Source organism: Phacochoerus africanus, chromosome X (assembly GCF_016906955.1).
Source record: "Phacochoerus africanus isolate WHEZ1 chromosome X, ROS_Pafr_v1, whole genome shotgun sequence".
Taxonomy (NCBI): domain Eukaryota; kingdom Metazoa; phylum Chordata; class Mammalia; order Artiodactyla; family Suidae; genus Phacochoerus; species Phacochoerus africanus.
The window spans coordinates 18,370,947-18,388,193 of NC_062560.1; the positions used below are offsets into that span (position 1 = coordinate 18,370,947).

The window sequence follows — 17,247 nt, forward strand, 5'->3', positions numbered from 1 at the left end:
CACATATACACTCTTCAGCCTCCCTAACAACTCACTACTTCCTGCCATGCCCCAGGGCTCCTGCGGCACAGCACTGCGTTCTCAGCCTGGTCATGGCATTCCCCACACTGTATTATTACTGCTTGTTTACTTTTCTGCAGCTCCCTGAGGGGCAGTGAACTGGTCTTATTTACCACTGTATTCCCAGTACAGAGCAAATAGTGAATACTCAATAAATACCAGGTGAAATGAGTTACATTTATAATTTCCAAGTATTTTCAGCGATACAGCATTTTTTTTAAGTCCTATGAGGTAGGCAGGTATAAAGAATATTTCCATTTTACAGATGGTCCAGTCGAGGCCAAATGACTTTGTCAAGGTCAATAAGCCAGGACAATGGTACCATGCCCTTCTAATCCTATGACATTTGACTTGGTTCATCTCCAGCCATACCGCATTTTCCACTGTTTTGATATAACACATACTTGCCTATGGGTTTAGTTGAAATGGTACATTCCCTCCACCTCAATTTTTTTTTTCTTTAGCCTTTATCAAGGGAAATTTCCACATACATAAAAATAGAGCATAGTGTACTGAATCCCCATGTAGGCAACTACCTAGTTTGAACAATTATCAGCCCATGACCAATCTTATTTACTCACTCTTCCATCTTCCAAATTACTGGAAGCAAAATTCCAGACATTCAATCATTTCATCTGTAAGTATTTCAGTTAAATAGTATATTAAATACATCATTCACAGGCGTATCCAATTGGTAGTATTAAAAAGACTCATAAATAGGGTCCTTCTTTATAGCTCAATAAGAGAAGCAAGAATACTCATTATTTCCTTGTTGTCGGGGTGGGGAGAGTGTTATAGAGTATATCTCTCTTGGCTCATAATCATCAGCATTCAACCACTCTGGGTAGGGTGATAAGGATTAAAGTGTTGGTAAAGTAAGCACAACATTTTCAACAGACTCAGAAAAGTGGATCTCATAACTTTGCAAACTTGAATGCAAAGCATAATGGGATACTTGCAGCTGTTAATAATTACCAGAGCCCCATTTTTTTCCCTGATGCAAGTTATCAAACCAGTTATGTCAGAAGGTCAAATATCCCAGTCTGAGTGAAAGATCTGCCTGGGCTTCACCTAACACAGATGCTGTCCCATGTGATCCAGTTTTTGCTTCTGCAAGATCAAAACAGCGAAGTCAACTCTCAAAGGAAACCAACCTCCTTCCTTAAACATAAATCCTGGACACAAACCCATCTCAAAAGTGATGAGAACCAGGTTGTACACTAGTAAAACATTATCACACTCATCAGCCTCCATGCCAGGTTGTGCAATAACATAATGGATCCATAAATCTATGTAACTATCCATGGCGCCAACAACAGGGGGCGGAGAGAGTTTTGAATCCTCTTAGATGCTATAAAAACTGTCCGCAGCGGGCTGGGAAGTTTATGTTTCCCCCAAAGGCTTCACAATGAGAAGCAGGTTAAGGGAGCTGCCAGCACATGGTTTCATTCCGCAAACAAATCATGAATCAAGATGCACACACACGCGTGTACACAGAAACGCCTCTGATGAAGTTTAACATTTCGCATCACTAAGACCAACGCAATAAATCTTCTGTTTCACAAAGATGCACTGAACCATACAACCACTACATTTCCAACTAGAGAACTGTGGTCCCACCCAGTCCCCTCATTTTATAGATGTCTATAATCTCTAAAGCGCTAGATTAATACAGTTTGAATATTATTCCTTTAACTAATACTTACTGAGTACCTACTACACACTGTTCCAAGCACATCGCACACATCAGTGTGCAAAACAAATGATAACAACATAATAAAAAAAAAACATCATGTTAGAAGGGCGTATGTGCTAGGGGAAACGAAAACTGCAGTGCAAGTAAGCAGGATGGGCCGTGGGAGTGGATTTCAGAATGAGCGGGCATCAGGGGGCAGAGGCGGGGAGCCAGGCGGGGCAGGTGGAAGCAGAGTGTCCAGGCAGAGGACACCACCGTGGCAAAGGTCCGCAGGCGGAGGGGTGGCACCGTCTGAGGAAGAGCAAGGGGGCAGGGATGGAGCAAGTGCAGGAGGCGGGGGGGGGGGGGCAGCGAGGGAGGAAGTCCAAGGGGCAAGGGGGTCAGGTCATCTCGGATTTTCACTTGGATTCCCAGGGGAGTCTCTACAGGTGTTTAAGCAGAGGACTGGCAGGATCTGATGCAGGGCTTCAAAGGATCACCCTGGCTTCACTATGGAGACCAGACTGTAGGAGAGAGAGGAAAAGCAAGAAGCCCAGTTAGGAGGCCCCTGCAGTGATGGTGAGGGAGCAGGGGGACAGAAGAAGTGATGAGCTGTGGTGGGGCCAGACGGCTGATGGGGCTGCCCGATGGACCAGCCGTGGGATGTGAGAGAAAGTGGGGAGTCAGGAACAACCCCAGCGCCTTTCTCCTGAGCCATGAGCAGGGAGCGGCATGTGGGCAGAGTGGTTTGAGGGGGTTGATGATGAGTTCAGGTTTGGGCGAGCTGATAAGAATTGAAGATTTCTGTGTGGAGACGTTCAAGTAAGCAGATGGACACATGGCTCTGGGGCTCCAAAGAGAAGGGTGCTCTTGAGGTACAACTCCAGAGTATTTCATCTGTCACTGATATCGCTGTTAATAATAACAACCCAATGTATTATTCGAGGTTCAAACAAATACTGGGGTTCCCGCTGCAGCGCAGTGGGTTGAGAATCCAACTACAGTGGCTTGGGTCGCTGTGGAAGCACGGGTTTGATCCCCTGCCTGGTGTAGTGGGTTAAAGGATCCAGTGTTGCCACAGCTGAAGCGTAGGTCACAGCTCTGGCTCGGACTCAATCCCTGGCCTGGGAACTTCCATACGCCACAGGTCTGGCCATAAAATTAAAAAAAATATGAAGAGCAATAAAAAATTACACATACAACGTCATTTTAGACAGAGAAGACTAAGACCAAGAATTATGAAACAAACAAAAGAAATTAACTGCTGAGTCAATGGTCATGTTCATTTCAATCACTGGAATAAAATGAAAACTGCCTTCATCGTTCCTTCCCAAGACGGGAATTTGCTCTTTTGTAAATATTTACAGGAATCTAAAAGTGACCATGTGAAACACAAGCGAGCCCACAGGCTGGGATATTAACTAGAGAGTTTTCAGATCTTGAGAAATACCGAATCGATTACTGAAAGAAACAATGCCGGCTCAGAGAAGCTTCAACAAAAGAAGAATTGAAATGAAAGTGTCCTTTTTTTCTAAGTATCTGCCCTTTCTGCCTTATTCATCCCTAGGGGTGTTAAAGTGTCCCAAAAGTTTCCTTTCCAGATTCTGTTTCTAATGCATGATGACACTGGGCGAGGCTGCCGGGGGGGGCGGGGGGGAGTGGGTGGAAGTTCTACAGCTGCAGAAGATGATGCAACTTTAAAAAATTCATCTCACCGAAAAACATTTAAAAGCCGCCAATAAACCTGCATTAGAGATGTTGCCAATGCCCCATCCCCCGAGCCTGCTGGCACAGATGTCAAAGCAAAAATTGCAGCACTAAATCAAATTACCAAACTTTCCTTAAGCACAGCACGGGTGTAGCTTATTACAATCCGGAAAATTCCACAGTATTTATCAAATCCTAAGCAAGGCTATGATGCTTAAAAGTGTACCACAGCAGACGTCATTGACAGCCACAAGCGTGATGGCTCTGGGTGTGTTGCTGTGGCAACCGCGTACTCAGCAGCAACACGCTGTCTGCCTCTCACCAACCCCAAACCAGGGGCAGAAGAAAACAGCCAGCTTCCTGATGGTAACAACCCAGGGATTCACAGGAAGGGCCATCTCCATTATTCACACATGCCGGAGCCTTCTTTTGGCAGTCTGAAACCATTCCCAGCTAGCCTCTAGAGAGAAAAAGCAAAGCAAAACCCCTTTCTCCACTGCAGAACCCGTCCACATTCCCAAGCACAAAGCACCCGAGAAACATATGAGCAGAGGAGAGAGGTCGGGGGGTGCTTGAAAAGTGTATCACGGTCCTGTGTTTACCTGAGTCCAGGCATGAGGGGGCTTTTCTAAGGAGAAAACAGAGAAGGGCTGGTCCATTTGAAAAGTCATCCCGAGAAACATTCCATAGAGAGGAGATCAGTAAGAACAGCCACAGCAAACTAGAGCATTAGCCTTTCGAGGAAAGCTGTTCCCACAATGCGAGCTGCACGAGAGGAGCAGGCCACTCCCGAAGAGGGCCAGGACGTCTGGGACGCCCAGCCCTGCAAGACACTTGTGGATGCTACACCGTATGTTGCCATAAAACAGAAACTGTCAAACCTACCTTTTCCACCGGTAGAAAGTCATTTTCTACTTCGATTGACCTTGGTCTTAGTTTGATGGGCTTGTCTTTGAAAATATCTCCAAAGCCCACTCCCTTAACTTTCTTCGGCTGGATTGCGGCCGTGGCGACTGTCCCGTTGGCACCCTCGGATTTGGTACTGCTCGAGTCACCCCCATCGCTCTCGGAGCCTGTGGTTTCCCTTAAACCTGTCAAGAGCGGGGACGGGGAAAGAAAGAGCTCAGAAATCAGCCGTAGCCGTGAAGCCCCTCACAACCAGCCAGGAAACACTCTACAGGTGTCACTGGATCCCCGATAACCTGCACCGGGGTTTCTCACTGAGCCCGTGAGAACGTTGCATGTGGCTGGCTCTGAGTTTCGCTCCCTCTCCCCACCCCCCGACCTCCATTTTAAAAAGTGAATCGAAACTTTTCAGAAAATCTAATTTCAAAGCAGATCTCTTTGGAAATGCGACATTTCACCTCTCCTCAGCCGGAGCCTGGTTCTCAGCCAGACCTGTTTTGTTACAGCCAGCGCAGTAACAACGCTTCCCGCCCCCTCCTCGCCTCCCCACCCAGTGAGTACCGCATACTGTACCTCCCATCTCTATGACTCATGTCAATTAGCAATTAGCAATGAAAGTAACATTTCCTAAAGGGAAACGGTAAAGCTAAAAGCCATTTAAACAAATTAGCAATTAAAGAAACCACACAAAATCATGACTGCCAAAGAATTAAATCTCTCTGGATGGCTTCACAAGGAACAAATGCACGCAGACATGCTTCTCCAGGAAAGCATTAAAGCAAACCTGACACGGAAACACTTTCACTGGCAAGATGATCGTAGCTGTTAAGGAGGGAAACGAAGTCGCCCTGGGGGGGGGGGGGGCGGGGAGGCCGGGATGGCCCAAGCCCACAGCCCTTCTTCCCTGCTCCAACAGCAGTGCTTCCCCCAAGCTGAACTCTTTTCCAAAGAGGAACTCTGGGGACTTGACACCTTTCCTTTGGCCTCCTATGGCACGTGTCGGAAGTCATCAAACAGTTACCAGCAAGTAGTACAACAAGGACACTTACCTCCCCAGATTCTTTTTTCCCCAGGCTCTGCCCACAATCGTGTTCCTAAAAGGAAGAGCCTATGTGTTTCCAGTTAAGGTCTGGATGTACAGTCTTGCTTTGATGGTCAGGACATCAGTCATGCCATCAAAGAGCAGGATTCAATGGCTATTTTATGGAAAGTCTGCCATTAAACCTGTCTCCAAAAGCCTCTAGATGCGTAGAACAGCTCCTAAACCTTTACTACACATCTCCTGATGTTAGGAGGAAAGGGCATCATCAGATTTTGTTCTCTACTAGCCATGGTGTGCATTATCTTCCTATACACAGGAAGGTGGCTTCCTAGTACATAGGAATCATATGCCAAATAACTGCTCACATAAAATGTCATAAAATGTTGAGGTCATTCAAAAAAAGAAGTCTCAGTGCAGGAAGAAACTGTTAAAATGAAAACAGAGAAAATATAGAAAGGTCATTCTAAATCGATAACAAAGTTCACAATCAAATCCTTTAAACAATGGCTGTGCTTGCTGTTACTGCTGTTTTCAATAACATGGTATTTATATGCCAAAACGGAGGGTGGGAGGAGGAAGATCCCTGGTGCACATTTTAATTAACTAAAAAACAGCATTTATGAGCAAGAACAATGAGGAAGAGCCCGCAACAAGGGGGTCGGCTGCAATTTCCAGGACTGGATGCAAGTGTGCAAACACGGCGAACCTCCCTGGAGTAGCTCTCCATTCGTGTGTTTATCTGTTCATTGTTTTTGGAACTATCCCTGCTGGAGATATAATTTTGGAGTCTAAATATTGTGTCATTTCCCCTTTAACAAGTTCTCATTTTGCCGTATGGATTCTTTCTGTGTGATAAATGGCTTGTATATTTTTTTCTGGTATGGCAAGAAGCATTGGAGAGTGGAATAAAGAAATGGTTAGTGAAGAGAAACCATCATCGCCTCCCCACCTCTCACCAGCAGCAGCAGCAGCAGCAGCAGCAGCAGAAGGCAGCAGGGCAAATGGATTAGGGCAAGTCTATTTTAGTTCTTCAAAGAGAGGAATCTGAAGGATTCTTTTCTCATTTTTCATTAGCGAGGAACACATTTTCACCCATTACCATCCTGATTTCACTGACCTTCGTGTTTTCGGGATTAGCCGCCTTCTGGGGGCATCTTAATAATTTCATATTAACCGCTGTGAGAAACACTCTTTACGTTACACAGGGAGAGCTGGCACGGCCATTCAACCACAAAAGCATGGGCTGGGAAGGAAACACACGGCAGATCTTTCTTCCAGAAATTCTGGCAGCCTGCTCCTCTCACTTTTAAGTCCTATGTAAGTTAAATATCTGGTCTGATTTCCCTTTGGAGGAAAAGAAAGGTAGCTTTTCATTTTCATGTCTGTCAGGTGCTGCTGTACCGTTTAGCCAGCGGTGCTCATAACACACATTATTGTATAAAAGGTCCCTGTGTCATGCTTGGAACGCAAGGTGACACTCAAGGACAGTGCCATCCAAAGTGTAGTCTGTGGAATGGGGCCAGTTCGTGACGGGCCCTTTCCTGGTACGCAGTGGGACAAGGACTCCAAGTGTCTGTGTCTGGCAATGCTTAGAGCAGTGTGTGCTGCTGTGACTTCCAGACGTGTGGCCAGCGGCCTTGGCTGGGGGAACAGGGAACAGACCCATCTCGGTCTGTCTCCCCCCTCGGGGAGGCGCAGGTGGTGCAGCACATGCGTAGTGAAGGCCCGTGCCCATGGGACCAGGTGTCTGTCCACAGGGTGGGGTGGGGGACAAAAAGAGACTTCGCCTCAGCCAGTTGAGAAGCGGGGCTCTGGTGTTCACACCTGAATCTTCTCTCTCATCACTGCGTATACGTCTCTACATACACGTGTGGATACGAAGATGGATATTTTTCCTTCAAGGTGAAAAAAAGAACAAAGCTTCCTCAAGCTTGCTCTGGCCAGTCATATAACTAGCCACATTACACAAAAGTCATTGCCAATCATTTCTTTAATATTCCAGCACTGATCAATTCAGAGCCGCAAGCCACGTTAATTTATTTTCTGTTTTACACTCACATGCGGAGTGCTTACTGTGTGGCAGGACTGTTCTAAGAACTTTGTGAGATGCGTTCATTAACCTCATTCGTCTCCTTCCCCTCAACCTTCGGCAGCTCTGTTTCACAGCGCAAAAGGCTACGCACTGGGCCTGTCAAAAGAAGTCTGCCGTGTGGTGATTGGCTGAATGAGCAAAGCAAAACACCACTTCTGGCATGGACTTTTCATGCCAAGTTCTTACTGCTTTGAACCCCGTGATGAAGAAGTGATTTACTGGTTTCCAATGACCCGCTCTGTGAAAGCAACAACCACGAGAGGTTGACAGCTCCATGGGAAGCCATCGTACACCACCTCAGAGGCCCAGAGATACCGGTACAAATGCATATGCCATGACAAATGTCACTGAGCCCTGCTCTGCACGCATGGTTCATGCACGCACGTCACACACATGACAGAGGCACAAAGCAAACAGGAAAGCGCCAGGGGCTGGTGATGGGAATGCTCCCGGAGCACACGCCAAGGAGACGGCACTTATCTCGGGCGAGTTAAGTCCATGTCCTTGGATCAGAAACTCACACAGACACTTGGCAGAAGCATGAGCAGCTCAGGAAAGTGCAGCTGCATCAAAAAACACAAGTACCCAGATCTTATCTTTACAATTGCCTCCTGCTGTTAAGGTCACTCACTGTAATAGCGTCTGTGGCCCTCCGTCTTTCCCGGTGCAGCTCGGTACAGAATTGTCCCTTCAAAGGTAGTCTTTCCTGACAGTGAATGAGAGCAGAGAAGGGGAGAGAAAAACAAGAGAGGGGGAAGGGGGAGCAAATGATGGCAAAAGAAGGAAGAGGGAGAGTCTTTAACTGAGTTTGTCTTCAACGAATCCACTGTAAGAGACCATTAGGCAGAACTCAAGGATGTTACAGAATGAGCCCAGAGTCCCCATGCAACCATGACGGCAGTGAGCACAGGAACTGGAGCTCACCTCCGCAAGGGCCTGGCATGGAGATTATGCCCAATTGAAACCTGGAAGCCATTTCAACATTGTAACTCAAGGGGAGGGAAACCTCAATTAACCAGAAGAAAGCCAATCGATCGGAGTCCTCAGTTAATGTTCTTTTTGGAGGGTATGACCCAAACATAATACAGATTTGGGCCCATTCCTTTCTCTTCTACCCCTAGACCTAGTGTGATACAAACTGATATTCATGACCCCCAAAGTCTAAACAAGGCACAAAATTCTTTTTAAAATCCTCAGTGCCTTTAAGCAAGAAAATGCACTAATATTCTCAAGGGGGGGTTTCACCGATGAGGTCTGAAACCAGTCATGGCTTCCATGTTGATGTATGGGGTTTTCTGCTTAGCGCCAAGGACACAGCAAACCCTCTTTCTTGAAACCCTTGAACTGAGGTTTTGCCACATCAGTCATGAGACTGTACTCAAGCATGAGGACACAGGACTCATCCAGTATCAAATGTCAAACTATCTTCTTCTCTGTTGTTACAAGTAGAGGTTATCAACAACATAAGACTGGACACAAGGTTAAAGCCCAAATCTCTCTGGAATCAGGAGTACATAGAATACACACACTCCACCCCCCCACACACACACACACCATACAGAGAGTACCATTCACAGGTAAAATGGTTTGATAAAGGCAAATTCAATTAATATATGTATTACTTTAAGTTATTCAAGAAATAGGCTCTATTATGGCTTGTGAGCTAAATATCAAACCAGAGGCCAGTCACATGGCTCCCTCATACTAAGTCTGAGGGATGAAAAGGTAGGCCATGTTTACAGAGAAGCAGAGAGCGGAAGTGAGCGAGAGAGCAAAAAGTCTCACTTTTTAGAAACACTCTTTAGGAAAGTGGGAAATCCCATTAGGAGCCATCAACTCAACTTTGAGGGCAGGTTACTCCTAATGCATGAAAGGAATTGTAAATGATTAGATCAACAAATTAAACGGAATCGGGTATTTCTAACTTCCGTGTCCTACGGGCACGGTGGGACACTGGTGTTCTGAAATCTGCCTTTTTTGACAGATGTGTTCGGTCTGATTAAAGTAAAAACTTGGATGTTCAAATCACTGGCTACATACGAATAATCCAAAGAAACAAGTGTTTCAAATGTTCTTGTTAGACTTGTAGCTCTTGAGAACTTTGATGACAAAGTGGAACAAGTAACAGCTAGTTTTTTTTGGGGGGTGTGTGTGGATTTTTATTCTGATTAACTTCAATCATAAAGGTAATATTACTCCAAGGAATGCAGCTGCTATGTGAGCTGGGACCCCCAGAAAAAAACTAAATGACAGCAGCCCTCCGGGTGTCAGAAAAAGTAAGTATAAGAAAATGAAATCAGTATTTTGATTAAGTTCCTGTAAGTACAACAGAACCTCCCCGCATTCTTCCCCTGGACCAAGTCTGAGAACCAACGAAGTAGACATGGCCTTGAGGTCTCTGAATGGCCAAGCATTTCTGCAAAGTCCCTCTGTCCACCGGCAACAAGGTGAGTGGAAATGGTGCCTGGGTTGGGGGTGAATGAGGGTACCCACAATCTGTCTTAAGAGCACAAGAGATGGACAATTGGAAAGTCCACGAATGTGAGTGCTGTTTATCTTATGGGGGAAAGACTCTATCATCACCATTAAATATTAGTACTTAAAGGCAGCAAACACTGTCAGAGGGAAGAGTTTTAAAGTTTCAACACAAAATCATATGCTTACACTGGCATCTAACGTTTGCCTGAAACTCTATTTCGTCAATTTGCTAACTGTTCTTTACGGCCAACAGAATGTCATAAACAAAACAAATGTCATCTAATATTAAAAAGAAAAAAGTATTACAACACCAAAGCATGGGCGGTTGCCAGCCTGGCTTTAGTTTTTATAGGCAAGGGACACTAGGTAATCCATTTCTTACAGTGAATGAAATGTAATATTTCTATATGGTGGGAGTGGTTTGCCCTAAGTTTTATTTACTTATTTATTTAGGCTTTTTAGGGCCCCACCCACGGCATATGGAGGTTCCCAGGCTAGGGGTTGAATGAAAGCTGTAGCTTCCAGCCTCCACCACAGCCACAGCAACGCCAGATCCTTAACCCGCTGAGCGAGGGCAGGGATTGAACCCAAAACCTCATGGTTCCTAGTTGGACTCGTTTCCACTGCGCCACAATGGGAACTCCTGCCTTAAGTTTTAAAAGGCCATCTCCATCTTTGCCTTTGCTTGACAAGTCGCTAAAGTATCTAAATCTAAAACTCAAACATAAAGAATGAGGAAAAATGAGAAACTGGGTTCAAACTAAAATATCATGGTTATTAATGGTTAAAGAAGAAAATGCAAAATTTCTCCACCTGAAAACTATGGGAAATAGCTTAAAATGTTTCTGTAGCTAAATGATTTTTTTAAGAAAACAACAAGAATACCTTTTAGTTTTACAACACTTATTTTATAATATAAGCAATTAAATAATATCAAAAAGATGTTAGAAACAGAAGTCTCATTTATATTTTAAGTGTAAAATAAAATACATACGAAAATGAAACTGGACAACAGTCCCATATGGATTTCTTTGCCTCTATGTCCAAATAAATCTTACAGGTGAAGGATTTTTCTCTTACTAGAATTTGATGCAATAATGTAATATGAATATAATTTGTAATTAATTTTATTTCACATCTTTTAGTCAATACTAGTATGTGCACAATTGCAACTGAAAAGGTCATGGACTCATCATCATCTGTGATAATAAGGAGAAATAAGCTAAATTATCCTCAGACTTGAAATCTGTCAGAGCTCTGAGAAAGGGTGAACTCCAGGCCATAACGGAGGCGATAACAATGTGTGTGCGAGTTACACGCAGGAAGTTCGGCATCTAATTGTGGCCTCGTCCCTCAGAAGCCAGGCCACACCCGGGACTTCATCTCACTGGGCTTTAGGGTTCTCATCTGACACCCGGCTAGATGATCCCTCAATTCCTTTCCATCCCTCACCTAAGATCCTGCCCGCGCAAGTATTGCAAACCCTTGGAGCTGTTTTATTTTCTAAAGATCTAATTTACTCAATACTTTTTGTCACTATTGATCTGTTACATGGGAGCCCATTTCACACTTTAAAAAAAAAAAAATCCCTGCTTTTGTACGATTGTGCAAGCCCTAATGAGTAAATGAATCTGGGTGATAACCATCTGTGGCTGCTAATATTCAAAAAGATCCTGCTGGGTAGCCCGGGGAACTATGTCTGGTCACTTACGATGGACCATAACAATGTGAGAAAAAAGAATGGATACATGCATGTGTAACTGGGTCACCTTGCTGTACAGTAGAAAATTGACAGAACACTGTAAACCAGCTATAATGGAAAAAAATAAAAATCATTTTATATATATATAAATTTATATATATATATATATATAAAAAGACAGCCAGACATTCTGAGGCTCCAGTTAGACTATTCATCACCACCAATGCAGTAGTTTTGTACCCCAACCCCCAAAAATCTCTCTCTCAAGCCTGAGTTAAATCAAGGCTCTAGACCTAATGATCAATTTACAGGAATGTAAAGTAATGACACAGCAGGGATGAAATCAGCAAAAGGCAGACTATGGGAGACTAATGGGCAAAGGACCTCGTTCCTTCAATTAAAAAGTAGCAAGGAGCAAAGGAGACCTGGAGGAAGAATCTCGAGATTCGAAGAGAGTGGAGACATATCAATCAATCACCATATACGTACCTTCTTTGGATACAGATTCAAACTAACAGGTTGTATTTAAAAAACAGAAGACTTGGAGTTCCCACCATGGCTCAGCGAAAACGAATCCAACTAGGAACCATGAGGTTGTGGGTTCGATCCCTGGCTTTGCTCAGCAGGTCAAGGATCCTGTGTTGTCATGAGCTGTGGTGTAGGTCGCAGACTCGGCTCGGATCTGGCGTTGCCGTGGCTCTGGCGTAGGCCAGCGGGTACAGCTCTGATTAGACCCCTAGCCTGGGAACCTCCATATGCCACGGGTGCGGCCCTAAAAAGACAGAAAAAATAAATAAATAAAAAATAAAATAAAAACCAGAAGACTATTAGGGGAAAGTAAATGATATAGTTAATTACTTTGAGGAACCGCTGTATTATTATCATTATGAGTGCTAACAGTATTGACACATATCGAAATATTTATGGATGAAAAAATAAATAAATAAAAAATAAAACATGCTATCTAGAGTTTGCTTCAAAATAACATGGACTTCATCATGCTATCCTCTCAACTTGCGTATATTAGAAATTTTCTAGGAGTTCCTGCTGTGGTGCAACCGGCTTGGCAGCATCTTGGGAGTGCTAGGACACAGGTTCAATCCCTGGCCTGGCACAGTGGGTTAAGCTTAGGTTGCAGCCACAGCTTGGAACTGATCCCTGGTCCAGGGACTCCATATGCCTCGGGGTGGCCAAAAAAAAAAAAAAAAAAATTCTACAATGACAAGTTTATAAAAATCTTTTTGAAGAGTTCCTACCATGGCACAATGAGTTAAGAATCCGACTGCAGCGGCTGGAGTTGTTTGATCCTGGCCCGGGTGCAGCAGCTTAAAGGATCCAGTGTTGCTGCAGCTGTGGTGAATATCATGACTGTGGCTTGGATTCAATCCCTGGCCTAGGAACTTCCATATGGCACAGGGGCAGCCATGAAATTACAAAAAGCAAAAAAATCTTTTTGAAAAAGTACCTTTAAGGTTTCATAAATTCTATGAAAGGGAAAGATGCTTTCGAATTTAAACAGACAGCAAAAAGTTTCCACTACTACATAAAAATGAATTTTCTTATCCGAAAGAAAATGTTTAAATCAACATATCAGCCAACACAATTGCTGGAACTCTCTCCTTGATAGATTAGATTACCCTAAACAAAGATCTAAGGTTTAGAGATTTTCATCATCAACCACCATATACAAAAATGCATCAGGGTTAAAAAAAAAAAAAAAAAAAAAGCAGGTTCAAGCAATTTGCACCTGTCATTCAAAGCTAAAAACGCCTCCTCAGAGTAAGAAAGGATTCAGCAAGCATTTACTGAACACCTACCATGTGTCAAGCTGTCTTGGCACACTTCCTTATAAATACAATGCAATGTTTCTTCAAGTGCATTCATCCACTGGTTGACAAAACTCAAGTGAATAACTATCCTCAAACACTTTATGAAAGTAGAAATGTGAAGAGTGCAAATATCAAATAAGTGTGTGCACATACACGGGTGTGTGTGTGTGTACCAGAGACGTATAAGGATACAATGAGCACAAAGTTTTCTTCATATGTGTCAGGATACAGATTTTATCTGTCTTAAAGAAAACCCTCCTCTAATGTCTACTAGCAATTAAATTGAGAGGATTTTTATATAATGTCGGTGGGATCTCTAAAAATTACCAAAACGGTGCAAACATTAGGAATTTGACTTACTCCCAGGGCCATGTGTTAATTAAGCAGTCTCTGTGAAAAGTAACTGTAATTTACGAAGGGTGTTGTGTGCTGGTCTAACAAAGACCTGTTTGTTTTTTTGTTTTTTTGTTTTTTTGTTTTTTTGTTTTTTTTTTTTTGCTTTTTAGGGCCGCACCCACGGCATATGGAAGTTCCCAGGCTGGGGGACGAATTGGAGCTGCAGCTGCCAGCCTAAACCACAGCCACGGCAATACAGGATCTGAGCCACATTGGCAATCTACACCACCGCTCACGGCAATGCCAGATCCTTAACCCACTGAGCGAGCCCAGGGATTGAACCCACATCCTCATGGATACTAGTCAGGTTCATTACCACTGAGCCACAGTGGGAACTCCAAGACCCTTATTAACTACAATAGCTCATATCAGAGTAAAAAGCTAGGGATCTTTTGTGCATTTTGTACATCTGCCTTTCTCAGTTCTATGATAAAAGCAAATATGCATTTACTGGAGTTATACAAGATGTAATTGCTGGGGAAACTGCAAGAAGGGTTCATGGAACCTTCCTGCACAGCTTTTTTTTTGGGCGGGGAGCAACTTTCTATGACCCTATCATTATTTCAAAACAAAAGATGTTCTTTGGTAAAGTCATGAAACTACTAACACCATTCTCTGGGGATAGAAAATAAGTAGATTCATTTTAAAACCAAAGGTTCCACTTAGACAAATCTTACCACTGTACATAATTTCTGCATGTGATCTGATGTAATATACTGTACGATCAGAGTGCAAACAGCCTGAACAGCCTGTCAGAACACTGAGAGGTGGCATTTCTCTCAGTTTCAGGGGATTATTTCAATTTAGGAAGCCACGGGGACATTATAATCACACCTGCTTTCCTATGAAGCCTTTTAGGACTACCACTGTCCATCCATCTCAGGGAACTGGCTGCTCTCACCTTTGTACCCCACTGTTCCTCAGTCACCCGGTTAGCAGCGCACTGGGGGTCCTTTCCAACCTGCTGATTTGTGCACCCCTTTTCTGCAATGTAAGCTGCCTGAAGACAGGCACCCTATCTGAGCTGTCTTTGTATAGCTCCAGTGCCTTGAACAGTTTTTCAGTACCTACAGGGGCTAAATAAAGGTTGAATTAATGAAGAATAGAAGAAAAGAAGGAAAAAAGGATGGCTGGATGAATAGATATGGACAGATGAAGAGATAGACAGATGGGCCCTCGTCTTAACCACACACACAGGAAAATTAGAAAAGCCGTGAAGTTCTTTCACAAGCATCCATCCTTGTTAGGAGACCAGGGACCTCAAAAATCTCTCAACAAAGGAGAGATCCTGTGGTAACTACACAGGGCTGCTGAAACTACTGTGTTCTCCTAGTCCTGAAATGGCAGGGTTTTAACTGATTGAGTGTTGAGTCTCCATAAGAGAAACAGCCCCTTCCGAGCGTGTGACGAAAGGCTAAGTGACCAGGGAGGCCATTTCACTCAGCCTCCTAACCTCCTGCCCCAGGAATCCTAGCACCATGTGTATTTGGCTGAGGGATCAAGCAGGGTCGAATTCCATATTATTGACTTGAAGTTAAGAGGAGACAGTTTATTTCAACAGCTCCAAAAATACAAGACGTGTTACTTCTCCAAGCTCCAGCTCTGAGAGCACACCTAACATGGAAAGATACCAAGAGGTCAAGGTTCTCCCGAAGACCTCCCCAGATCTCCTCTTCTGAATCCTTGGAAGAATCCCAAAGTAACTTCCAAACGCAGAGTCACTGTTTCAGGGAGCACAGTACCAGGTGATGTGCAAGCAGCCTCAACATACTACCTGGCTATGTCCCAAGAGTCAATCATGCCTAACAAGGAAAGTGACACTTTACAGAGGGTCTTCTATGGGTGAGGGGGTTTATATACATTATTGCTCCTGGAACTCATAACACGCTTACCAATGGAAATAATGCTATAATGACAGGCTTTGGTCCTCCCTCCAAGAGTGCCCATCCAATCCGCAATGCCCCTGAGATAGAGTACTGTTATTATCGGACCCAGTTGCCAGGCATGATACTATTCCAGTGTATAAAAGGAGACGTCAGGGCAGTTAGAATTCTAATGTGCAATTTGGAAGCTATAGCGACTCCCTCTTTCATGGGGTCAAGGACACTTTCTGTCCTCCTGGCCACATTCACAGGCTGGACCATGTTAGCAGAGACTCTCCTTGCCCCAAATGAGAGAAGGCAGCAAGAGCTTCCAGATGCTTCATTTGCTCCGAAATCACCTCCTGTTCTTCCTACCATAGACCCCAGGATGGAATAAGCTTCAGGGGTGGAGGGTCCCAGACATTAGAAGTAGAGGGAAAACGTGTAGTTGAAGCCACCGACCCAACCGGCCAGCGCCACGGAAACGCCACATGAAGGCGGTCGCCTGAGTGCGACTCCAGAAATGCTTCACTTCCAAACTGCCAATCTGCCCACTCATGCTACTGGTTCAACAAGAGACATGACGAACTTGAAAATACGGCTCAAGTTGGATTTCTCCGAATGGAAAAGAAAGCTGTTGAAGAATTATTTTGACAGGACTGAGCTGTCCCCTTCTTGTTAGAAAGGAACGTCTGCAGCCCCGGGTGGTGCCAAACCGCTGTGACCCAGTCGAGCCTCTATGACACTCACACCCATGACCTTGGCTCAAGACGGCACAAGAGATACACAGACGCCCACGTAGGAAGTCGGGTTAGCGACTGGGAGAACAAAGCTTCCCGGTCCTGACCTTTTGCTCCGTGAGCTGGAAAGGGCAGCAGAGAAGCTGGAGGGAGGAGAGCTTCAGGCCCTGGAGAGAGAAAGACCTGGAGTTCGTTCTCACCACCGTGGAAGGACATGCACACTCCCCCAGGGTGGGGCTGGGCCCTTGGCTGCCTTGGCAAACTTTCAAGGGAGTTGGCACATACTCATCCTGAACATCGCCCATCGCCCTTCTCACCACCAACGATTTGGATGTGTGTGTGTGTGTGTGTGTGTGTGTGTGTGTGCGTGCGTGCGCACGCGCGTGTGTGCCATTTTCTCCAACTTCCTCAAAACGTGCTGAGATATATTAACAATCTCACTTGGTTCATTGTAAAAATAACTACAACTTGAAGTGGGTGACACCTTAGAAGCATACAGAGGCACAGCAATACGGGCCATCCCTGCGGGGAGTGTTACGGTGGCATGAAGGCTAACAGTCACCTATCCATAGGGTGCGTTTGTGCACAAGTAAAAGCATGCACATCACACCCTGACAGTGATAGACCTACTAAACCATGGTGAGTTAAGGCCGCATAACCAAGAAAATACTCGGGAGCTTCTGTCACAGCCTCTCGGAACAGCAGGGAGGTGGGAGCAGCACACGTGGGTGCCCCTCCCCACCCCCGCCTTGCGTGGT

At 44.7% G+C, this 17,247-nt stretch overlaps 1 protein-coding gene across 10 annotated transcripts in view; it reads right to left on the reverse strand.

Annotated features, from left to right (window-relative positions):
- SH3KBP1 (SH3 domain containing kinase binding protein 1) overlaps positions 1–17,247 on the reverse strand; it is a 340,925-nt gene that overhangs the window by 145,874 nt on the left and 177,804 nt on the right. For 6 of the 10 annotated variants that reach the window (XR_007132781.1, XM_047764115.1, XM_047764111.1 and 3 more), the window contains 2 exons: positions 16,597–16,656; positions 4,328–4,533 (listed from right to left, as the gene is read on the reverse strand). Coding sequence is in view for 9 of the 10 variants with exons in the window: in XM_047764115.1 (XP_047620071.1) it covers positions 4,328–4,533; positions 16,597–16,656 (266 nt within the window). In the remaining variant the exon portion in view is untranslated. Of the gene's footprint in view, positions 1–4,327; positions 4,534–8,113; positions 8,189–16,596; positions 16,657–17,247 lie in introns of all 10 variants that reach the window. The other 4 variants (XM_047764118.1, XM_047764112.1, XM_047764117.1 and 1 more) reach the window with 2 other exon arrangements.